The sequence below is a fragment of the Papio anubis genome, chromosome 20 (assembly GCF_008728515.1).
Source record: "Papio anubis isolate 15944 chromosome 20, Panubis1.0, whole genome shotgun sequence".
Lineage (NCBI taxonomy): Eukaryota > Metazoa > Chordata > Mammalia > Primates > Cercopithecidae > Papio > Papio anubis.
Genome location: NC_044995.1, coordinates 47183839 through 47207749, shown reverse-complemented (window position 1 = coordinate 47207749; position 23911 = coordinate 47183839). Strand labels below are relative to the sequence as shown.

The 23911-nt window shown below is 58.7% G+C and overlaps 1 protein-coding gene across 3 annotated transcripts in view; it reads right to left on the bottom strand.

The window, feature by feature from the left end:
- Positions 1–23911, bottom strand: part of SH3GL1 (SH3 domain containing GRB2 like 1, endophilin A2) — a 39666-nt gene that overhangs the window by 1622 nt on the left and 14133 nt on the right. For 2 of the 3 annotated variants that reach the window (XM_003914692.4, XM_009193204.3), the window contains exons 2-9: positions 5156–5224; positions 4427–4499; positions 3441–3584; positions 2144–2277; positions 1788–1946; positions 1459–1562; positions 692–816; positions 402–458 (exon numbers count right to left, since the gene is read on the bottom strand). In XM_003914692.4, coding sequence (XP_003914741.1) covers positions 402–458; positions 692–816; positions 1459–1562; positions 1788–1946; positions 2144–2277; positions 3441–3584; positions 4427–4499; positions 5156–5224 — 865 coding nt within the window. Of the gene's footprint in view, positions 1–401; positions 459–691; positions 817–1458; positions 1563–1787; positions 1947–2143; positions 2278–3440; positions 3585–4426; positions 4500–5155; positions 5225–5900; positions 14049–23911 lie in introns of those variants that run through there. The other variant, XM_021930550.2, reaches the window with a different exon arrangement.

The following is a 23911-nucleotide window of genomic DNA, read 5'->3' as shown; positions in this document are numbered from 1 at the left end:
ACCCCCTGCCCCTGCCATTTCTTCTGGGGTCTGGCCTCTACTGCCACCCAGGAGGGAGGATGGGAGAAGCTTGGTAAGTGGTCACCAAAGCTACTCCTGGGAGGTGCTGGGGACACCCAGTGCTGCTGTGGTGACAAGAAATGACCAGATGCCCTCAGCCCTTGCAGCCACCACATAGCCTAGAACTGGGCTAGTGCCTTTGGCAATCCCTCATTCACACAATGAGGCTGAGACCCAGAGGGGTGGCGTCTCGCAGGCTGTGGGGCCTGTGCCCCCCGCTGCTGTCCGAGCCTGGCTCCTCCCTGCTTGAGATGGACAGAGGACAGAGGAGGAGGAGAAACACCCTCCCCGAATGGCCGAGAAGGCAGCACTGAGGTCAAGGCAGGCCTGGGAACACTCACGCATGCTCCGGCTAGGGGTTCGGATGGGCTTGTCGGAAGATCGGAAAGACGACGAAGCTAAAACAAGCAAAACGAGGAGGTTGTGGGCTTAAGACCATCGGGCAGGGCCCCTTCTGCAGAGGACTGGGACCAGCCCTTCCCATCTGCCTTGGTGGTCCAGATGGAGTAGGGCTGAGAGCTGCAGCCAGGGGTCTGGGGTCTGGCACTCAAGAGAGCCAGGACGAGGCCAGCCCTCAGCCACTCCCACCCGCTGGCATGTGCCTCCAGAAGATGGCTCCATGTCCGGTTACCTGCGATCTTGGGGGCTGTGGTGCAGGGGAAGCCCCCGTTGGACTGCTCAGGCTCTCCGAGGTCAAAGGGCTCCCGGGGCTTGGGCTTATACTCCCGCCTGGGGCGTGACGAAGCTTCCCGCATCCTGTGAAGGGAGAGGTGTGAGTGGCCTGAGCCCGTGAGTGTCACGGCTGAGGCAGCCCCACCCTTGTATTTATGCTGCTGCCTAGTAACCTAGCCTGGGACTGCAGGAAGAGGCTGTCAGTGGGGTCGTGACACATGGACCCTGGGACACAGCTAGACTGGGATGTCTACCCAGAGGGCCTCCAGCCTGGACCCCCACCTTGGAGCCATCTCAGAGACTGCCAAGCAGCTGGGTCCTGCCACAGCCTCTACCTACAACGCCCCCAGTCGCATCCCCCCACCTCCACCCCCCATTCCCTACCACAGCTGGTGCCCAACACATGCCTAGGTCCCCAAAGCAGGTCTGGCCTCTGTGTTCAGGGAAGGGAGCCTGGGTGTTCCTGTGGCAGCAGAAAGTGCAGCCAGGGAAGGAACAGGCACGTGGTTAGGAGTCGCCAGGGCCTGCATCTGGGGCAGGGCTGCGTGTTGACTCAGAGTTCTCACAGCCCCGGCTCCTCCTCCTCCAACCTTGTAGCCCCCCAGGCCATTCCACTTGGTCCCCAGGAAGAATCCAGGATGCTGCTCTGCCATGCCATGCGCTCACCCCAGAGTGAGGTGTGCTGCCCACGCGCGCTGGCAGAGGCCCATGGCAGCCCAGGCTCACCTGCGCTTGAGCTTCTCGGCCAGCTCATCCAGGATCTGCACGGCCTGCCGGTGGTAGTCCAGCTGTGCGTCCACCAGGGCCGAGAGCTGACTCACCTGCTCGATCTGTGGGGACAACAGAGTTCAGGGGCTCCTGCCAGCACCACTGTCCTGTGCCTTCCCTGACTCACGAGGTGAAGCCACAGGAGGCAAGGGGGCCGAAAGGGGAAAGGGGACAGGGGACTGGGGCCTGTACCCTCAACCTCCCCTGCTGCAGAGGCCAGGTCACTGCCGCCTCCGGCCTCCCAAGGGCATGGGGCTTGTCAGGACGTGGCAGCCCCAGCTACTCACGTCGGTCTCCAGGAGGTTGTGCATGCTGGTTTCTGCCACCTCCTTGGACTCCTCGAACTTCTCCAGTGCCTGGCGTAGCTCCTCATCAGGGATCTTGCCCTGCCGCTTCTTCTTGTAGTCAAAGTCCAGGCGGCGGCCCTCCAGCTTCTTCAGGTGGTGCTGGAGATAGTGGGGGACAGGGTCAGGCCAGCAGCAGCCAGAGACCTGCCCCATGCATGGCCCTGACCCACTGTCTCTGCACCACTGGGGATCCCACCTGCCCGAGACCCAGAGGGCAGTGCCAAGGGTGGCAGGAATGGGGCTGCCCCATCCAGCAGGGGGAAGGGATAGGCCCCGGGCTGGCGCAGCAGCAGCACCTGGATCTCCTTCAGATCTTTCTCACACAGGTTCTGGAGGGGGTCAATGAAGTTCTGCTTGACCTCTATGTCCAGGGAGTCCTTCACCTCTGCCAGGCGCTTCATGGATTCGCCGGCATCCAGCAATGCGTCGCCTGTGGAGAAGCCAGGCCTGAGACCACTGGACCAAGACACTCCTCAGCCTTTGTTTTTGAAACAGGGCTTCGCAGGCTGGAACACAGTGGCGCTGTCCCAGCTCACTGCAGCCTCGAACTGGGCTCAAGCCATGCTGGCACCTCAGCCTCCCAAGTAGCTGGGGCCACAGGCGTGCACCACCACACCCGGATCCTTTCCAACGTCTTTTTTTGAGACAAAGTTTCGCTGTCGCCCAGGCTAGGGTGCAGTGGCGTGATCTCTGCTCACTTAAACCTCTGCCTCCCAGGTTCAAGTGATTCTCCTGTCAGCCTCCTGAGTAGGTGGGATTACAGGTGTGCGCCACCACACCCAGCTAATTTTTGTATTTTTAGTAGAGATGAGGTTTCACCATATTGACCAGGCTGGCCTCCAACTCCTGACCTCGTGATCCACTCGCCTCGGCCTCCCAAAGTTCTGGGATTACAGGTGTGAGCCACCGCGCCCAGCCTTTTTTTTTCTTTTAGATGGAGTTTAGCCCTTGTCGCCCAGGCTGGAGTGCAATGGTACAATCTGGGCTACTGCAACCTCCACCTCCTGGGTTCAAGTGATTCTCCTGCCTCAGCCTCCTGAGTAGCTGGGGTTACAGGCATGCGCTACCACACCCGGCTAATTATATCTTATATATATATATATATGTTTTTTTAGTACAGGCAGGGTGGGGTTTCTCTATATTGGTCAGGCTGGTCTTGAATTCCCAACCTCAGGTGATCCACCTGCCTCGGCCTCCCAGAGTGTTGGGATTACAGGCGTGAGTCACTGCACTCAGCCCCATCCCAACTTCTAACAGCCCCCACACTCCAGGCCAAGGGCCTGGAAATTGGAACTCAGAACAAAACAAAGGATCCTAAAATCCCAATCAATACTGGATGTTAAACCAGCCCCCTCCCCACGCTCCTAAAAGGGCCTAGGTTTGCCCTTAACAGGCTGAAGGTGGTGGAAGGATAGATGCCGGGGGGGGGGGGGGGGTGTCCAGACTCTGGGGAACCAGCTGGCTCGAGCTGGGGAAGGTCTGGAGCTACAGGAAGGGGCCCCAACGGCTGGACCTGGACCTGCACCTGCCCTGCCTGTGTTGAGGCGTGGCCTCCAGGGAGGGTGGGCGTGGCTTCCAGAGAGCACCACTCACCAAAGTTGGACTCGCCGCCCAGCTCCTTCCCGTGGCGGATCATGCACTCGCCCAGGAGCCCCTCCGACTGTGGGTAGCCGGGGTTCTTCACCTGGCCCCGGATCTTGGACACCGTGTTGAGCATGGTCAGCTTAGCCCGCGAGGCTGGGATAGGATGGCCAGGTAGATGTGGGCTGCGAGGCCTGCACTCCTCCGCCCTGGCAGGCTGCAGCCCCCACATCCCCTGCCCCACCTTTGCCTCCCGTGCCTGTGGACAGTCCAGGCCACACAAAGCACAGTGGAATCCCCAGAGGGTCCCTTCCCTGCTCCCCCGCTAGCCTCGAAGGAACTGGCAGCGGGTGGAGAGGTGACCAAGCTCCTCAGGGGGCAACACATCCTCCTTCCAAGGGCTGCTCCTCTTGGAATGTGGCTATACCTCTCATCTGGGGGTCCCAGGGAGGAGGCACAGCAGTGATATGCAGTGGGGGGTGGTGAGGCCAAGGCTCCCGGGGTAGGTGAGGAGCCGTGTCCCTTCTGCTGCCTGCTCCTGGCAGGGCCTGAGTGGACGCTGCTGGGTGTGCATCTACCCACTGTCCTTGGCCTCCTATGGAGCCAGTGTTTGGGTTTTCCTTGGGGAAAGGTCCGTCTCTCGGCCAGGGAGACCCATCCCAGGGGCACTGGGTGAGGGGGCGGCCAATACAAATAGGTCCACAAGTGAGCTGGGGGAGAGGCTCCCTGCCAGGACTGCTGGCTGGAAGAGGGGTTTAAGGCTGGGACAGCCTCGAGGAACCAGTCGGCATGAGAGTGAAGTCAACAGGGGGACTGAGCTGCTGGCTGAGGTGGAAAGGCAGCATGTGGCGCCAAGGATAGTCTCTGCACCCCTGAATCCAGCTGTGCCTGAAGCCTGCCACCCATGAGCCTGGTGGTGCTGTCATCCCCTACGTTCCCTCTGACTGACAGAGGCCAGAGGGCCTGGGGCAGGCCCTGGCAGTGGCTAGAGCACCCACCTGGGTTGGGCTGCAGGTACTCGATGGTCCTGGCCAGCACTTCTGTCACCGCCTTGCTGGTGACATCCACCTTCTGTGGAGAGAAGCAGCATATAAGATTCCACAGCCAGGCCGGGTGCGGTGGCTCAAGCCTGTAATCCCAGCACTTTGGGAGGCCGAGACGGGTGGATCACGAGGTTAGGAGATCGAGACCATCCTGGCTAACACGGTGAAACCCCGTCTGTACTAAAAAATACAAAAAACTAGCCAGGCGAGGTGGCGGGTGCCTGTAGTCCCAGCTACTCGGGAGGCTGAGGCAGGAGAATGGCGTAAACCCGGGAGGTGGAGCTTGCAGTGAGCTGAGATCCGGCCACTGCACCCCAGCCTGGGCGACAGAGCAAGACTCCGTCTCAAAAAAAAAGACTCCACAGCCACTGGGGGCCCAAGGCACACAAGGCCCCCACTGCTGCACCACCTCCTGCTGTAGGAGCCCATACCAGGACCCCCCAACCCCCTCTCCATGTCTTCAGCTCAGCCATGTCCCCACAGCTGCCTGCCCAGGGCAGGGGAGAGAGCTGGTGCCTGTCAAGTCCAGCTGACGAGGCCCCCACACCACCCCAGCTCTCCACGCCTGCAGGGCCCCATGAGTCCAGACCCAGGCCCATCAGGGTTGGCCGCCTCCACTATGCCCTGCAGAGGTCAGGCCCCGGCAGTGTCGCCACCACACAGAGCATGCAGTTTCTTCCTCACCTTCTCCATCTCTTTGAAGTCATCGTCCAGCTTGGTCCCCTCGGCCCCTCCGACCTTCTCACTGACCAGCTAGAGGGCAGAAGAGGTGAAACGCTGTGAGCCCAGGGGGAGGAGAAAGAAGAGCACAGGAGGCCCTGGGTGGCCTTCCAGCCACATGGCATCCACAGCCAGAGGCAGTAGGCCAAGTGATCAGGACACATACCTCGGGCACTGCCGTGGGCACCCCAGGGCCACACACTGCCTGTGGAGCAGGACGGGCCTGCAGGACAGGGAGGGTGAGGGTGGGGGTAGCCTGCCCGCCTGTGTGTGTCCTGACTGCCACTCACATGCCCACTGCGGACCCCACCACAGTAGGCCCCATCTTGGCCACGGTGGAGTCCAGAACCTCAGCCTGGGAGCACATGGCTCAGAAGACACTGCTTCCAGAAGCGCCTACACAAACATCCCCACAGATAGCAATGTGGGGATTTCCCCCATCCTTGAGTATTTGGGGTCTACTTAAAAAAAAAATCCTGCCAGCTCGGTAGGGAGAGGCAGCAGGAGCTGACAGGAGCAGAGGTGCAGGCGGCTGGGCAGGGAGGCTACCACTCTCCTGTGCTCTGGTGCCCGTGTCTCAGGATGGGACAGCCCGGCCCCTGCCCCATGTGGACACTCAGTTTCACAAGGCAGTCGACACAGGCCTGGCACACCTCAGTCCTCATGGCTCTCAGCTACAGTGAAAGCGATGACAATGACAGGCACTTACAGCATCTCTTTCCTCGTGTAGTGAGAACGCAGAAGCAGGCACTGAACTCCCAAACCACTCCCTCTGACAGCGCCTGGGATGCGAAGAACAGCCCTGAAATGTCCCATGGAACATAGCAGGAGCCCCTGAACCCCAGCACCGCTGTCGGTGCACAGGCGCTGCTTTCTTCACCCAGGGCACCCCATGTGTGCCTGGCGCCAAGGGATGCCGAACAGAGCGAGAGGGATAGTGTGAGGCCCTTCCCAGCACACAGCACTTCATGAAGAGCCGAGTGGCTGCCCGGCCCTGCCAGAAATGGAGGCTCCCAGAGGGAGGCTGCCTGAGGTCACACGCTTGGCCCTGCCCTCTGGGGGCCAAGTGTCACAGGGTGTGCCATCTCTGAAGTCATCGGCAACTTTAACGTCCCGGGTCTGATCACTTGTGTGAAGATGTGCACACACGGCCTGGGCAGGAGAGGGAGGTGTTGTGTGCCGTGGGCTGGTGACTATTGACACGGGCCATGGCCTGTGCCCCTGGACCAGGCAACCACGGTGCTCTCCAGGTCCGGTTGGTGCTTGCCTGCCCTGAGCTGTCACAAGATGTCGCCAAGGGATGTCATGAGTGTCCCTGCGGTGCCACATTGCGTTGGCTGTGTGGGGCTGGGGGTTGTCCAGCAGGGCAGTCAGGAGTTCAGGACCCAAGAGCAGGAAGTGCGGGGGCGGGAGAAGCTTGAGCCTGGGGCTCTGCCCATGCCAGGCACCTGCTGTACCCTCCAGCCCATGCCTGGAGGTCACAGCCCAGGGCACCATGAGTGCAAATGCCCCCAACCCCAAGCTCTGCAAAAGGTAGCCTGCCCAGAGTACACTGCTGGTCTTATGTCCTGGCATCCTGCCCAAAAAGACAGCCGCCCCTTTCCCAAGGAATTCCCGGCCCTCCTCCAAGGCTTGGCTCTGGAAGCCCCCACACCACGGGACTATCCTCACCCATGCATCGGGACCCTTTCTGTCCACCTGCCTTCATGTGCGCCGGGCATTCAGTGAACACACGACCTCCAGGCTCCACGCCTCTGACCCGTCCCTTTCCTGCCTGTGAGTTGGTGGTTCTCAACTCAGCCACACAACACCTTGGAAGCTTCTTAAAAACCCCCTCGTCACACCCACCGCGGGAGGGCTAGACTCTGGCACAGGTGAAAGGCAGGAAATGGCCCTTGCAGGGCAGGAGAGTGGGGCTGCCCTCCATTTCTGCTGAAGGCAGGAGGAGGAAGGAGCCCGCCCTCCCTAGGTGTTTTTGGGGCGTTCCACTCTATTTCCTGGGACAGTTTCACTTCTTGTGATTGTGGCGAGAGAGGGCGTGCTCAGAGCCAGCGGCTGCCGGAGAGGGAAATGAGTGGCTGATGTGAGACTGGACTCTTCTGGGAAGCCGGGAGGAGAACTGAAGCCAGCGGGCCGCGAAACCGCATCTTCTGGGCTGAGGCCACCCCGGCCCCATGACCTGCCCAGGCAGGACCTGGTGTGCAGGCTGGCGGGAGCGGCTCCGTTAGGGCCCTTCCCCAGCCCCCTGCCTCACGTAGGGCAGGAGGAGAGGCCCTGCCGGCGGGGACCACATCCTGCCTCTGAGGGGAGGGGCTGGGGACCCGCCATGGCACCAAAGACCCATCTGGTGGCCTCTGGCTCTGGCCCCGGCCCCGCCTGCCCATCTCACCTGGGAATCCAGGACCCTGCCTTCCTGAGCCCCAGAACGACTTCTTGAACCCCCACAACCACCTGACTCCTCGCACCCCTGACACCCAGGAGGCTGTGTCCTAACTACCCGGGTCCCTCTGCTCAGCTCCAGCTCAGTCCCTTGTGGTGACGGATAGTCCCCCACGGGCCAGGCACTGGGCAGGAGACACGACCCTGTAAGGTCCCTTCTCTCCAAGGCTCACAAACTAGAAACCGGCACAGATGGACACAGGGATGAATGGCCACAAGGGAAACACGGGAAAAGCAAGGCAGCCAGGCCAAGTGCAGCGCCAGCCGCAAGTGCGGAAACCAAGCGTGGGCTCCTGCCCGTCAGAGCCCTACTCACTGCGGCCTCAGCACCAGCACTGCTGAGCACGGAGGGGACTGAGAGTCTGTGGCAGAGCTGGGCGCCACAGGGAGGCTCAGCAGAGAGCGCCTCTGGGGTCGCTGTCTGGAGTGGGCGTTCCTAACCCTGGTGCCATCTACCAGGCAAGAGCTGCCTGTTGTGGGGCACCCAGCCCCGATGCCCCTGAATCAGAGACCCTGCCGGTAGGGAGGGAAGACCGAGGCCATAGTCCCAGCAGTCCAGCTCTGCCGAGGGAGACTGCAAAGACCACCCTCCACTGACTGAGCCTGTATCAGGGTGGCAGGATGGGTGGGGGACCCCTCCCCACTCCCCCAAGGGCCCCACCTGGACGGGGTCAGAGTACCAGCTGCAAACCCCAAGTGACGAGCCGCAGGCCCCACAAGGGCTGCCATCCTCAGAGCGACACCAGCGCCTCCTCTCACCAGTCCTGGAACAAATATAGGCCAGGCCCAAGAGGGAAGACTCTGTCCCTGCTTCAGATGCTGGCCTCCCACAGAGGCTGTGACATGTCCCCACCTGGGGCAGGGGGAAGTGAGGTTTGGCCAACCCTGCCAGGTGAGAAGTCACCATGGGAGAGGCCCCGGCTCAGTCAAGCCTGGCAGTGGCTTCTGGGAAGGAACCCACTGTTGCCTGCCAGACACTTCTCCAGGGCTTGGCCAGACTGGCTCGGAGTCTTTCAGATCTTTGCCCAGAGGCGCCCAGTGGAGACCTGCCCACTCCATGCTCACGCATCCCACCTGCACCCACCACCTGCACGCCTCATGCATTTTCTGCCTGACACTGACTTGTCACCTGTCTGCCAGGCGCCTGGGAAATGACAGAGCTGGACACGAAGAAGGGGTTTTGCCCCAGAGCATGGGACTCCTGTGCCCCTGGGAGAAGGGGGCTATTCCTTTGAAGTCTGGCATTCATTAGAGTTTAGACCTTTGGCTCTCTTTGGAGAGAAGCAAGGGATGTGACATACAGAAGAACAGAGAATACATGGTGGAAAAACGCAGAAATGAACTGTGAAGATGCTGTGGACCGAGAGCCAGGGCAGGGCTGCCGCAGGCAGGAGAATCCCAGGTTTTACCCAGAGGGGTGTGGGCTCAGCTGTGGTGGCCACTTGGCAGGAGCAGGAGGAAAATTCTGAATCCTGCCGAGTGGAGCTGGCTGCTGATTTAAACATCTCAGCCGCGAAACCTGATCCACACGGCACAGAACACAAACGCCCGTCTCAGGCTTGGTGCCCCAGCAGACAATCTGCTCTGATGAATTAACAGGGTTGTGGTTTTTTTCTCTTTTAAAGGAGAAGGCCAGCATGGGGGAGGGCAGGGGAGGGCTGCTGTGGCCCAGCCTGCAGGGATGCGCCACATTTGCCTGCGGAGGGGTCGGCCCCAGGGTCCTCAGGTCTCACTGGCAGTCATGCTGGGGCGCTCGGTAATTTCTAGGTTCACAGCAGAGGTCACCTGTCCGCCCTCGGCTGGGGAGCGCGTCTCTGGCTGGTGTCCACCTGCCCATTGGCGTTGGTGGTGCTGTGGGGGTGCCCACGCTGTGCCACAGAGCCACCTCCATATCCCTCCCTGCAGTCTTCCTCAGCGGACTCTGTGAGCGCACAGACCACAGGGGCCTCACCCAGTGCCAGACACAGGGTGAAATGGCAGGTGGGCACAGCTGTTAACCACAGCGAATACCTGTGAGAAAGCCTCATCTTTTTTTTTTTTTTTTTTAAAAGAGGCAGGGGTCTTACTATGTTGCCCAGGCTGGTCTCGAACTCTTGGCCTTAAGCAATCCTGCTTCAGCCTCCCAAGTGCTAAGACTACAGGGGTGACACTGTGTGCCTGTCCAAGGCCATATATTTACAGGACTAGGGGACAACAGCTCCGGGACAGGGCACGGGTTGGGGAGCTGGGGACCATAGTAAGGGTCCAGGCCCAGCCACCTGCAGGACCAGGGACAGGGCAGGCAGGACACATGGAACAAGAGCCACTATTCACAGTCCCCATGCTAGGTACTCTGTGCGCGGCGCCCGACACCACGAGGAGGAAGCTGAAGGGGACGTGGAGGAGGTGAGGGCTCAGCCCCTCCTCACAGTGGGCGCAGTTCTAACACTGCAGCCGTGTTCAAGGCCTGGTCGGCCACGGAATGGGGCGAAGTCAGGGTAAGGCCTGCAGGAGCAGCAGAATCCTGATCAGACCTGTGTGCAGAACAACTGGAATGCAGGGTTGGGGTGGAGGCCCCAGGGAGGGATGCAAGGATCCCTGCAGCGTAGAAAAAGCCCTGACATGGGATGAGGGCAGAGGCAAAGGATATAAGGATGTATCATATCCGTGTGTCTCTAAATCCCTTTACAACTGCAATGCCCTTCCCTGATTGCCCAACACACATGGCCACCTCCTCAGGTCCATCACAGCTTCTTTCCCATGAGTCAAAAAGTCCAAGACGCGCACAGCCTGGAGGCGGCCTGCTGCCCGGCGGCACAGGAAGCCACTGGCCTTCGTGTCCCCTTTTCCATGTGTGCTCCCAGGCTCCTAGCTTGGTGATGTGTCTGTCTGTCCTTGCTGGAAACCTCCAGTGGCCCGAGTGGCACGGGGACTCTCCGGACCTGAGGCCCTTGTGTGCTGACTATGAAAGCTCACCTATCCACAGGGGCTGCGCTGCTGCAAGCAGCTCTGAGCTTTCGCATGGCAGTAAGCACAGGCGTGGGTGGGGTTGTGGCCGGGGGCTCCTGGTCTGGGAGCCTGCAGGGCATCCCCAGGTGGAAAGCAGTAGTAGTCATTCCTGAACATGCGCAGAGACGAGGCCGGGAGCGGGAGGGAAAGGAGCAGTGGGAGGGGCCACAGGAGCACCACGGGTGCCAAGTGACCCTCACGGGTGCCAGGTGATCCTCATGGCCTGGCAGTGAGGAGTCAGATGGCAGAAACCCACTCCCTAGCCCAAGGGAAGATGGAGGGAGGCTCTGCCCCGGGGCCAACTGGGTCATCACCCACTGTGTGTGATGCATGGACGGAAGGGTCCCGACAGCTGGGGCTCCCCTCAGCATCTGGGAGTTCTGAGAGCCCTGCATTTGCACTGTCCTTCAAGCCTCCAGCCTCTCAGCAGAGATCTCCCCTCCTGTCCATCAAGGCTGAATGGTTTTTAAAAAGCAGTCTTTGGGAATGGGGGCACTGAAAACAATGAATCGGGACAAAGTTTCTGAAATCATTTTCCCACGGAAACCCCAAACCAGACGCCGCCACCATGGCCAGATCGGGCACCAGGGGACAGCCACAGACCCACCTCTGTGGTGGTTCAGGGGCTCCTCTGGGAACGAAGCTCTGGCAGCAAAAGGACAGTGGCTCTGGAAGCCCCAGGCATCCTCTTAGCCAAAGGGGCAGTCCCTTGGGCCTGGGCTGGCAACCGAGATACTGGCTCTGGACTGGAACCAGAATGGGCTCTGCCTCAGACCAGGCCACAGAGGGCCCCCTGAGAGCCTGGGTTCGCCATGGCCTCCAGCCTGTGGGGACAGGCCTGCCGCAGACTTCCTGGCCAGAGGTGGGGCTAGGTGCCATGGTAGGGAAAGAGAGCCAGACACTGGGGGCCATGGTCAGGCCCAGCCACCGCAGTCTAAATTGCCTCAGGAGTGCATTTCTGCCAACTGTGGTGCTGGCCATTCACGCCATCTCTCAGGTTGTCTGGGCCCTGCCCTGCCTGGCTCCTGGCTCTTGGAGCTAGAGAAGGGACTCTCAGGTTGGCAAAAGAGAGATAAATGCTTTGCTGTGTGTGCGGCAGCGAGCCAATGCCATTTGAAGTCACAGCCACCGCTCTCTTGCCCGGTACATGAAAATGAGGGGGAGAAAAAAACTTAGGCAAGATAAATCCTCCAGATGGGCCCTGGGGGCCCCATCCAAGAGTCTGAGGCCGACGCATCAGGGGAACTGGAAGCAGAGTGGAAATCAGCCACCGGAAAGAAGTCACGCAGACGAAGTGTTGATGGCCACGGGGCAGCTCTGTCACCATCCCCGAGACAAAGGGGACAGTCAGGCCTGATCTATGATGGTCTGGTGGCCAGAGGCTCTGTGAGGGCAGCCCCAGGGCCAGACGGACCTCTCCTGTGCTGACAGCGAAGTCACCAGCGGGAGTCCAGCCCACACTGCCTTTCTGATGAGGCCTCCAGCTCTGGCTGCTGACTTTAAGCCCCAAGGAACCCTGTGCAGGGCCTGCATCCCAGAAGGCCTCCACCAGCCCGAACCTGACCTGTCCGCCCTAGGTGGGGCAATCAGCGTTTCTCCCGGGACAGCCTCCTCCCTGGCCTCCTGGCCCTCATCTGCATTGACAGGCTCGGCCTCTGGTCCACATGCTGCCCTTCCCATGCCACGGCCTTGCAGCCCGGCCTCTCCCGTGCTGACTCCTTGGCTCTGGCCTGGCCCCTGGGCCTCGACCTCTGCGTTTCTTCTGTGAGGGGCTTGGACGCATGGGGGCTCCGGGTCTGTCCCCTCAGTCCAAGTCGCAGGCCAGTCCCCAGAGCATGGGGCTGCGTCTTGCTCTCTCCCGTGGCCACCCCCCGCCCCACATCAAGTTGCCCTGGGGACAGCCCTCACTGGCCCTCTCATCGCCCCCACACCCTGGGCAGTGCCTGGCACTCAGGAGATACCCACGAACGTTACGCTCTTGGTCAGGGTCCCACACCCCAGCCTCTCCTTCACTTCCCAGACGACCTAGAGCTGTGGTACAGGCCTCCGAGATGCGGGCTACGGAATCTGACCACGAGGCTGGGAGCAGGGAGTGAGGGGTCAGGTGGACTCGAGTGGTCGCTCAGGGCCTTTCTCTGCAGATCCAGCTCCAGCTGCAACAAGGCTGGGAAGGCGCCTTGGCCCTGGTTGAGGGAAGGGCCTCCTCCCCAAGGTGACTCAGCAGTCCTTGGAAACCCTTGCTGAGGACGCACCCTGCCTGGCCCAGCTCCACATGGGTGTGGGGGAGGCTGCGGGCTGCGCCCGGCGGCCGTATGGGTCCCAGGCTGGCCAGCGCTGCCCAATGGTGGGGGCTCCATCACGGCCCATCTGGCAGAAGCCATGGGTCACACACTCTCCCAGCACATGGTGGCGGGGTGGTGAGCTGGGCTCGGCTCTAATGACCAGCAGCCCTGGGGCTCCCATCACCGCTACCAGTCTGCCCAGGAGGAAACAGCACTGAGCCCGACCTGCTACTCTCTGGCACCTAAGAGACCCACCTGCCCCTCCATGCGTGGGGAAGGAGGGGTGCCCTCTGCTGTGGAAAGCTGGGACCTACTGTCTGTGGCGCAAGAAGGACCCCAAAGAGCTCCAGGACAACCCCATGAGGAGTGGACAGAGCCAGACGGGCCCAGCAGCCGCCTCTGGGCAGATGTCTCCACGTGATAAACAGGACAGCTAAGGGCCTAGAAGGGATGAGCCTGGCCCAAGGCCAGACGGCAGGGGTGGTTAGGGAGGTCAAGGGATCCCCACTGCAGGCCCCACCAACCCTGGCTGTGCCTGGAATGCAGTCCGGGCAGGTGGAAGGGGAGGGGCAAAGCCCCAGGGCTGGCTGAGGAATCTGGGAGCAGGTGGAGTGGAAGACAGGAGCTCATGTTACCTTCCCAGGAGATGGGAGGACAGGCCTGCTGACCAGGGGGCTCAGCTATGTGGGACACATGCTCCCGCCCTTGCCCTTGCACAGGGTTTCACCCAAACATGGAGATGCCAGTGAGTGCTTGGGGCTCCTCTCCTAGGACCAAGCCACACCCGGAGCTCTAGCCCAAGCGAACACATCTACATGAAAATCAGCCTCGTGCATCATGCATTGTAATTTCTCAGCTTGGAGACCAGGCAGGAGGGCCGTGTGACATACAACTGGTAAAATCAGTTTCCGATGAAAACTTATAAAAGGAAAAAGCCAACCCACAAACAAATGAGGCGCTAAATCCCCTGAGACCCCGCCTGGCGGGGAAACACCAGCTCTGCAGCACTGAGCGCAGGCTGGTGTTCCCACTGGGGGCAGCACCCAGCGTGGAGGATCTGCATCCAAGGGGCAAAGTGTGATGACATCACCCACGTGCAATGGAAACATAAGGCTTTCTTTCTTTTTTTTTTGAGACGGAGTCTTGCTCTGTCGCCCAGGCTGGAGTGCAGTGGAGCGATCTCGGCTCACTGCAAGCTCCGCCACCTCCCGGGTTTGCGCCACTCTCCTGCCTCAGCCTCCCAAGAAGCTGGGACTACAAGCGCCCGCCACCACACTTCGCTAATTTTTTTTTTTTTTTTTTTTTTTTTTTGAGACGGGATTTCACCATGTTAGCCAGGATGATCTCGATCTCCTGACCTCGTGATCTGCCCGTCTCGGCCTCCCAAAGTGCTGGGATTACAGGCTTGAGCCACCGCGCCTGGCCAAGACTTTCGTAAAAATGGATCTTTTCTCAACAGCAGAGCTGAGGCAACGCACAGCCCTGCAGGAAGAGACTGGAAATGGGGCTTGGAGAGAGAGCCGCAGGGCATGGTGACAGCACTGGGGGGCTGCAGGTGCATAGGTCTCAACGTGGGGCCGTGAGTTCCCTCACTCCCTGAGAGCTGAGGTGACTGGCCCAAAAGCCCAGAGCCCTTCCTGAGACACAGAAACCATCTTCACCATCTCTAAGATCCCTTCCATTTCTGAAGGACTAATGAGAGGCCTCCCACAGGAAGCCCTCCTGATTGATCCCCATCACTGGTCTCCTGACCCTCTCCCACCACACCACTGATGCCTCATCTCTCGTGCGCCTGCCCCTTCACACCTCATCTTACACCCCCATCTGCCTGGGTGCCGCCCCACCCCTCCTCAGAGCTTTTGCTCTCTCTGTTCCTTCTCCTTCACTGCGCCTCCCTGGATCTTCCCAAGCTGGGTCTTAGCCACCAGGGCTCCGTCATCCATCCAGATGTCCCCATGGCTGCCAGGCTGCCCCGCCCACCCCGCCTGTCCCACCCTCCTGCTATCCTCTTGCTTGCTTGCTTGTGGGGCCCCTGCTGTCCCGTCTCAGACACAGGAAGCACTCTCCAATGCTTAGCGCCCTAGAATGAAGGACTCCAGGGAACCTCTTGGGGGTCCTTGCCGCATCCCACCCCTTGACAGCGGCTAAGCTCTGGGGGCAGCAACTCCCCGCAGTGACCCAGAAGGCAGCCAGATGATACTCCTCCCACCACCTTCTTTTTTGTGGCTCATGGACAGTTCACCTGGGCTGATACTGACGGAGGCCACCAGGCCCATTCCCAGCCTGGAGCTGGCTCCCTCCCCAGAGAGCTTCAAGGTTGGGAGAACTTGGAAAGAATAAAACGTGAGCTAGGCAGGCTGAGCCTGACTCATCCTGGGGACCCAGTTACCACAGTTGGGCAGTCTCTTATCTAGGAGGATGCCCAAGAACACTGACAGGTCTAAGGTCTGGGCGGACAGCACATGGGAGAGGCAGGCACTGGAGGCCAAACAGAAACCGCCTAAATCCCTGCCTGGCTGCCAGCAGGGAGGAGGGTGCTGAGGTTCTCTACAGAATGCGCAGTGGGCAGAGCTGTGAGCAGGCTCTGAGGAATGTGCCTTCACCTGTCTCCTCTGCCCACCTGGCACACCTGCACAGGGACACCAGGCTCTGGTGACAGGTGACTCATGCCCACGGTGGCTCACAGTCACGGAGGCTGGTTTTCTGAGGTGTGGCTACCAAAAGCACCCAGGCTGGAAGTCATCCCAGGCGGCACGGGGCAGGGCAGGTGGTGGTGAGAGGCGGTCAGCAGCTCTACACAGCCAGCCGCGCCTGTGCACTGGGACCCTCCGTGAGCGTCAGGTGCCAGCAGCTGTCACCTTGCAATGGCCACCCCTGCCCATCGCCAGGTCACGTGCACTGGCTCTGGTGCATGGGTGCCCCCAGCCGCTCAAAGGCACCACCTGCTCCTTACACAGTGACGTCGGTGGTGGAAACCCGGGCTGGGAATCTCAGGATTGCTGACCATGGCCTCAGCACAGAGGAAGCAAGCACATGGCCCGACTTCCCCCGCCATCTCCCCTGCAGCGAGAAGACTGCAGCCTCTCCTCTCTGAAGACTGGCGTTTGGGTCCCAGGCCCGGGAGATGCTGGCGGGTACAGCCTGCTTCCCAGGGCCCCTTCTGCACCGCTGTGGCTCATCATCCTTGGAGGGACACCACTCAGGACAGGCTCTCGTCACCAACCCATCCCAAGTTCCCTGTTCTCAAACACGAGCTTCCTGCCAGCAGGGCCGAGCACGGGGACAGGGCTAGCAGAGGCAGCACAGGGCCTGGCATCCAGGTGGAGTCAGTCACTGAGTACATGTTGAGATAATAAATACTATTTGTTGAGATAACAAACAAATAAGAAGTGGCCCTGCCCTCGGGAACTCAGGTGTGCCAGTAACACATCAGAGCAAAGGTGTGCCACGAGGTCACGAGGCAGGCAGGCTGACGCGGGATGAGGGTGCCTGGATGGGCGGCACCGGGACTGGACATGGTTCCAGCTCTGCCGTTCGGGGCAGTGACTCCGAGCAGGAACGCAAACCCCTCTCTCTTGGGTTCCTCAACTGTCTCAGGCGTGGATGTCCTTTAGAAACCACACACCACCCTACAATCCTAGGCTACTGTGCACTGAGCAACTGAGTCCCGAGGAATGATGGGTGTGGGGCCAGGGGCTTTGCCTCCACCCCGTGACATGATCTCTGAGCCCAGTTTTTCTGGAGCAAGGGGCTTCATGCAGGCCCTTCTTTAAGAAGAGGGAGAAAAGGAACACGCCTTCCCTGAGTTACACCCATCTCCAGGGCACCCTGGTGAGGCACTCACAGGACCACACACACCAGGAAAAACCATCTACAGCTGGCTGACTGTGCACGAACTCTCACGCTGCGCCCAGAGCGCCTCCAGATCAGCCACAGAGTCAAGTCCCGGTTCCGAAACACTCACGGCACCGGACATATTTGTCAATGGCCGTGACACAAATTCTGAGGTTCTACTGGGGGACGAGGGCGGGAGGAAAGAAGCAAAGGACTGCCAGGCTTGGTGGCTCATGCCTGTAATCCCAACATTTTAGAAGACCAAGGAAGCAGATCACCTGAGATTGGGAGTTCAAGGCCAGCCTGGCCAACATGGTGAAACCCCAGGCATGGTGGCTCATGTCTGTAATCCCAGCTACTTGGGAGGCTGAGGTAAGAGAATTTCTTTTTTTTTTTTTTTTTTGAGACGGAGTCTCGCTTTGTGGCCCAGGCTGGAGTGCAGTGGCCGGATCTCAGCTCACTGCAAGCTCCGCCTCCTGGGTTTATGCCATTCTCCTGCCTCAGCCTCCCGAGTAGCTGGGACTACAGTTGCCCGCCACCTCGCCCGGCTAGTTTTTTGTATTTTTTAGTAGAGACGGGGTTTCACCATGTTAGCCAGGATGGTCTCGATCTCCTGACCTCGTGATCCGCCCGTCTCGGCCTCCCGAAGTGCTGGGATTACAGGCTTGAGCCACCGCGCCCGGCCAGGAGAATTTCTTGAACCTAGCAGGTGGAGGTTGCTGTGAGCCAAGATCGCACCACTGCACTCCAGCCTGGGTGACAGAGCAAGACACTGTCTCAAAAAAAGGAAAAAAAATAAATAAAGAAGCAAAGGACCAAGAAAGAAATGACTCGACTTAAAGAAGGTTGGTAGAAAATTCCCCATGTCCCTGACACATACCTGCTGCTGTGTCACACCCCAGGCAGCTGCCACAGCCTCTGTGCCCCTTCTCCTGTTTCCCAATCAGCCTGCATTCCTGTCTTCCTACCAGCCGGGAACACGGCACGGCTGCCCATCCTGACCTCCTGAGCACCTGACTTTCCGCCTTGCCCGTGGTGAATGCAACTCTTTCCCTGGGGATGTCCCGCCCTCCCTCCACCTCTGCACACCCACGCTCTCCCTGCCTTCCAGAACGTGCCTCTGTGCGTGAGCGAGCCTGTGGCCGTGACTGTGACCCCTCACTGCCAGGATGTCTCCTGCTGCGACGCCAACACAAAGCATGCCGCAGCCCTGCCTTATGCTTACTTGTATTTTGGGGGGAAAGCAGCCCTGCCTCCCGGGCCCGCAGCCCTTCTCCCCAGGGTTTGCTTCTCTGTTGTCATTGCCCCAGAGAACAAGGGACTAGTGCTGCCACTTCCTGAGCTAGGAGCAGTAAGAATATTCAAATCTCTCCCACCCTGCCATCACAGTCTGCTAGCCAGGCTCCTCCCAGCACCCAGGGCAGCTTCCGCTCCCCTGGAAGGACTGGCCCCATGGATGCTGCCTGGGCTCAGGATGGAGGGGAGGGACACGGCAAGGCAGACCCACGCTGCTGGGGCCTCCCTCCAACACCTGCCTAGGGGATGCCCAGAGCAGGGCTCTCTCCCTGCACCAGAAACTCTCCCTCCTTTCCTTGCTTCTTCCTACATCCAAATTCTACCTATCCTTCAAAGCCACGGTCAGGAGCCATCACTGAGGTCCAAGTCAGGTTGAATGAGTATTTACCTGTGTCAGGTACAGTGAAAAAGGAAAGACTATAACCCAGGCTCACACACACACAAGAACCTAAGGCCTTACGACAGACAGGAGGCCAGCGGGGAGGGAGCCAGGGTGAGTCAGGAAGGAGGTGGCTGTGGCCGTGGGCTTTGAAGGATGGGTGGGATCTGGGCGTATGCAGGAGAGAGGGGCACGACACGAGGAAAGGCAGGAAGGGGAGACATGGGGCCTGCAGCAGTGAGGTTGGCTTGGAAACAAGCCCAGGACAAGGTTCGGAAGTGCCCGTTTTGAAGATGTGGGAGGGCGTCACGGGCGGGTATCTGGTGTGGGCTCCAGCTCCTGGATTGGAAAAAACGTGCCGTCAAACTCAGGAACTGTCAACTGTCTACAGGACAGTCAGTGGTTTTGAACATGATCTGCTGTGGTGTTTCCGGGGTGCGTGGTGCCCTCAGGCTTAGACAGGCAATAGCATGTTCTGTGTAAACCTGAACGAGCAGGCGGTTTTCAAAATCCAAGTTAAATTATAGGAACTGAATTTCCTATCAGTCCACTAGCTTTTAAGTCACCAAGGTGGGATTCCAGAGACCAGGGAACAACTTCTGCGGAGCTGAAGATTAGTTCCACAGAGCGTCATAGCCAAGGAAGGCTGGATGGAACCCCAGCTCTTAGCAGGGCACCTCAAGCCAACACAGCAAAGTGAACTGGTCCTATTTTCTTGATTTCAGTTGATTTCAGGGATGAGAGCTAACAGAGGACAAAACAATTGTCTCTCCACAGGCCTCCCCTGCCTCTCTCTGTCCCCCTGCCTCTGTCTCCTCTGCCTCTCTCTAGCCCCCTGCCTCTGTCTCCTCTGCCTCTCTGTCCCCCTGACTCTCTCTGTCTTCCCTGTCTCTCTCTGATCCCTCTGCCTCTCTCTGTCTGCCTGCCTTTTGCTGTCTACCCTGCCTCTGTCTCCCCTGCCTCTCTCCATTTCCCCTGCCTCTCTCTGTCTCCCCCCAGATGCCTCTTAAGGATTGAGATGAAAACCATAATCAGGACAAGGCTTTAAGACAGTGTGAACCTGTGTGAGTTTCTTGTTGCCACCATAACAAATCGCCATAAACCTAGTGACTTAGAGCCACATACACGTCTTCAACAACACGCTAAAGCAACACAAAGTCTTCACTAAGTTAGATCCTGACAGGGATCTCCCCGGGCTAAGATTGAGATGCTATGAGCTGCACTCTGTTCTGGGTGTTCTGGGGCTTTCCTGCCTTTTCCAGCATCCAGAGGCCACCCACATCCCTTGGCTCACAGTCCCCTCCTCCCTCCATTGTCAGAGCTAGCAGGCACTGGCCCCTCAGCGGCTACCTCTGTTCTCTCTTCCTTGTCTCAGCTCCCTCTGACCACAGCGGGGAAGGTGCTCCGCTTTCTGAGGGCCTTCTGATGGGACTGGGCCCTTGTGGATAAGCCAGGATAACCTCCCACCCCCAGGTCTGTACCCTTCGTCTCACCCGCAAAGTCCCCTTTGCCATGTGAGGGAACAGTCATGGTTCCAGGGGTGGAGGTGAGGGGCAGCTGTGAGGAGTGCTGTCCTGCCTGCCACAGGAGCTGGTCACTTCTCGTTATTCATGGCAGCTCTGTTCTAGAAAGTTACCTCAAGCACAGAGTTGGCCAGTACCGAGCCACTGCTCACAGGGGAAACACACAGCTAGGTTTCTGTGAGCCTCTGGTCACAACATGTTCACCAAATGATCACTACGTAACCGTTCGTTGTATTCCATTTTTTCTTTTTTCTTTTTGAGACAGAGTCTCACTCTGTCGCCCAGGCTGGAGTGCAGTGGCACAATCTTGGCTCGCTGCAACCTCTGCCTCCTGGGTTCAAGTGAGTCTCCAGCCTCAGTCTTCTGAGTAATTGCGATGACACCACCATGCCTGGCTAATTTCGTATTTTTAGTAGAGAAGGGGTTTCACCACGTAGGCCAGGCTGGTCTCGAACTCCTGACCTCAAGTGATCCACCTGCCTTAGCCTCCCAAAATGCTGGGATTACAGGCATGAGCCAACGGGCCTGGACATTTTTTTTTTTTTTTGGAGACCAGGTCTTGCTCAGTCGCCCAGGCTGGAGTGCAGTGGCATGATCATGGCTCACTGCAGCCTTGACCTCCCAAGCTCAAGCAATCCTCCTGCCCTCAGTCTCCGAAGTAGATGGGACTACAGGCATGCATCACCACACCCAGCTTTTTTTTTTTTTGGTATTTTTCTAGAGACAGGGTTCCACTTTGTTGCCCACGCTAATCTGGAACTCCTAGGCTCAAGCGATCCTCCCGCCTCAGCCTTCCAAAGTGCCGGGTGACAGGCGTGAGCCGCTGCACCTGGTCTTTATGCGTATTTCCTTAGTCCATATCTACCGTGATTCACCCACACTGAACTCCCGGACACGGCGCTATCACTCCTGCCTGAGCAAGCTGCTCTCACACATGGTTTCTCTGTGAGGCTCATCCCAGTCTCCTCGCACTGAGGAACACGAGATAGCGCTGCTGCATGATGCTGGGGCCATTCTCAACAGTGAAATCACCAACAAAATCCACATAAATGTGAGAAACATGGCGCTAAAAAGCCTGCAAATCCATGCCGGAACACAGCGCAAGAGCCGGCAGAAGGCAGTGTGGCTTGCTTTGACCTGGGCTAGTAACATATGCACTGGGTGACCAAAAAAAAAAATTTTTTTTTTTTTGAGATGGCGTCTCGCTCTGTTGCCCAGGCTGGAGTGCAGTGGCGCGATCTCGGCTCACTGCCAGTTTCGCCTCCTGGGTTCACGCCATTCTCCTGCCTCAGCCTCCCGAGTAGCTGGGACTACAGGCACCCACCACCACGCCCAGCTAATTTTTTTTTTTTTTTTTTGTATTTTTAGTAGAGATGGGGTTTCACCATGTTAGCCAGGATGGTCTCAATCTTCTGACCTTGTGATCTGCCCGCCTCGGCCTCCCAAAGTGCTGGGATTACAGGCGTGAGCCACCGTGCCTGGCTGCTACAAATAAATCTTAGCAAGTAGGTGAATTTGCACGGGGAGCGTGTGAGGAATGGGGATGGTTCGTGCGTCCTGGCCCGAGCTGCCCTCTGTGACGAGCCTGGGTGCTAGGTGCTTTCTGTAAGCATGGCCTCACTGTGCACAACAAAACTGAAAACATGGACTCCAGAGGAATTTACAGGCTGGAGGGGATGTTACATCTGTGAGGAGAGCGCCGGGCAGAAGCAGAGTCCTCAGAAGTCATGGCGCAGGAGCCACCCCAGTTCATCCCGCTCCGGACCACACAGAGCTAACCCTGAGCTGGGAGCCTCCTCCCCGTCCACTTGGCTTCCTGGCCAAGGCCCCAGGCACATACAGCACAGTGGAGGAGGGCTGAAATAACACACTTTACGAGTATGCAACACATGATATTGCTAGCCACGGGTCCAAGACTTTGGGTCATGCAAATTGAACGGGCTGTTTTTTTCCAGGCTAGGACCGTTGAAAACCTATGTGGCTATTTTTCTTTTTTTGAAGGCAGGGTCTCGCTATGTTGCCCAGGCTGGAGTGCAGTGGCTATTCACGGGCACAGTCATCAAGCACTACAGTACATGATCATATTAAGTATGGTACCACGCTGGAGAAGCTCTCAGATGTGTCGCAAAGGACTGCTCACTGCCAGGCTGTGCGAAAATGCAGAAACTTGGAGACTCTAAATGTCCACTGGCCGGAGAATGGATAGACACGCTGTGGAATAATCACGAGGGAAAGCCACACAGCTGCGGACGTGAGCGGAGCCTCGTGTGCCAGTGTGAACGGTACTCACAAGCAGTGCTCAGCCTAAAAAGCAGGTGACCAGGTATAGTGGCTCACGCCTGTATCCCAGCACTTTGGGAGGCCGAGGCACGCAGATCGATGGAGCTCAGGAGTTCGAGACCAGCCTGGCCAACATGGTAAAACCCTGTCTCTACTAAAAATATGAAAATTATCCAGGTGTGGTGGTTGGTGCCTGTAATCCCAGCTACTCGGGAGTCTGAGGCAGGAGAATTGCTTGAGCCCGGGAGGGGGAGGTTGCAGTGAGCTGAGATCGTTCCATTGTACTCCACCTTGGGTGACGAGAAACTCCATCTCAAAAAAAAAAAAAGTAGGGTGCAAGAAAGCACATGATCCTGCTGACAGGCCGTGTAGACTGCCGCACAACCCCGCACGTTTTGGAGCAGTGACCCCACGCGCAGTGAAGGTGCGCCTGCCCTGCTCTGGCTTCATTTGGGTGGCGTGGTGGGCACCTGGTCATCAACTGGTCATTCTTAGGTGTCTTTCTGTATCTGAAACCCTTTATGATACAACCTTTATGAGGTGCCTGAACAAGGGAGGTGTCCTGTGCCACATATTGGTGCCGACCAGCGTGCGGCCCGGGGAACGTGTTCTGAATGCAGTAAGAAGCAACCCTTCTTGGAAGGACGGCGACCCCCTACCGGCTCCTCTTGACAGCCGAGTGGACTCCTGGATTCTGACAGCCGAGTGGACTCCTGGATTCTGACAGCCGTGTGGACTCCTGGGCTCCAGAAACGTGATTGCAGCAGACGGACCAAAGGTCTTTCCCCTGCCCTCCCTCTCAGGGCCCCAAGGACCCTCCCTGGTTGTGCAGCTGCCCACTATGGAACCCTCAGCCAGTCTAGATGGTGACACAGGGACCCCACTCAACAAAGGGGCCCACTAGTGCCTTCTTCTGACGGGCACAGGGTGCTCTGGGGCTAGCCGGGGAGACTGTTGTGGGAAGGCTGGGCGTGGGAGAACACTGGAAAAATACACAGGATTCTGCAAGTATGAAATAAAAATGTAAAAGCTGGGGGAGCAAAACCACCCACAGGGCAGCATTCCAGCGGCCTCCAAGTCGGCCTCTGCAGTGGGCAGTACATACCTCCTGGACACCCACACTATGCTCAGCCAGGGGGCCGGCAGCTCCAAGGTTCCTCATGGGTGGAACACTGACTTGACCAGAGTAAGCAAGAAGCAAGAAACTTGCTCTGCAGTTCTGGGGGTTGTTCTTCCTTCCTAAAATAATAGCGGTGATTCTCAACCTCAGAGAAAACCGTCAGAGGCCTCAGGAGAGGATGAAGACGATCTTATGCTGGGGTGGGTGAAGGCTGGGAGATGAAGAAATTCCATCCAGGTCCCTGGGCTACCCTCTTCTGAGCCACAAAGGCTGGTCTTGAAGGGCCAGGGCTGCCCGTCTGTTTCAAACAATCAAGACTCTGATGAGTGAGGCTGTTAGGCTGATGGATGCCTGCCTGAGTCAGCCGTGGGGCCTCATCCCACAGAGGCGGGTGGCAGGGGATTGCGGCGAGGGCGGGCAGAAAGTTCCCAGAACTTCCTTCCGCAGGGGCTTTCTGAGAACAAGGGTCTCTGCTTAGTACTGGGGTAGAGTCCCGAAATGACAGCAGAAAAATAATCAGTCAGCAGTTCTGCTTCCAGCAGGCAGGGCTGGATGGGGGTGTCCTGGAGGAAGATATCT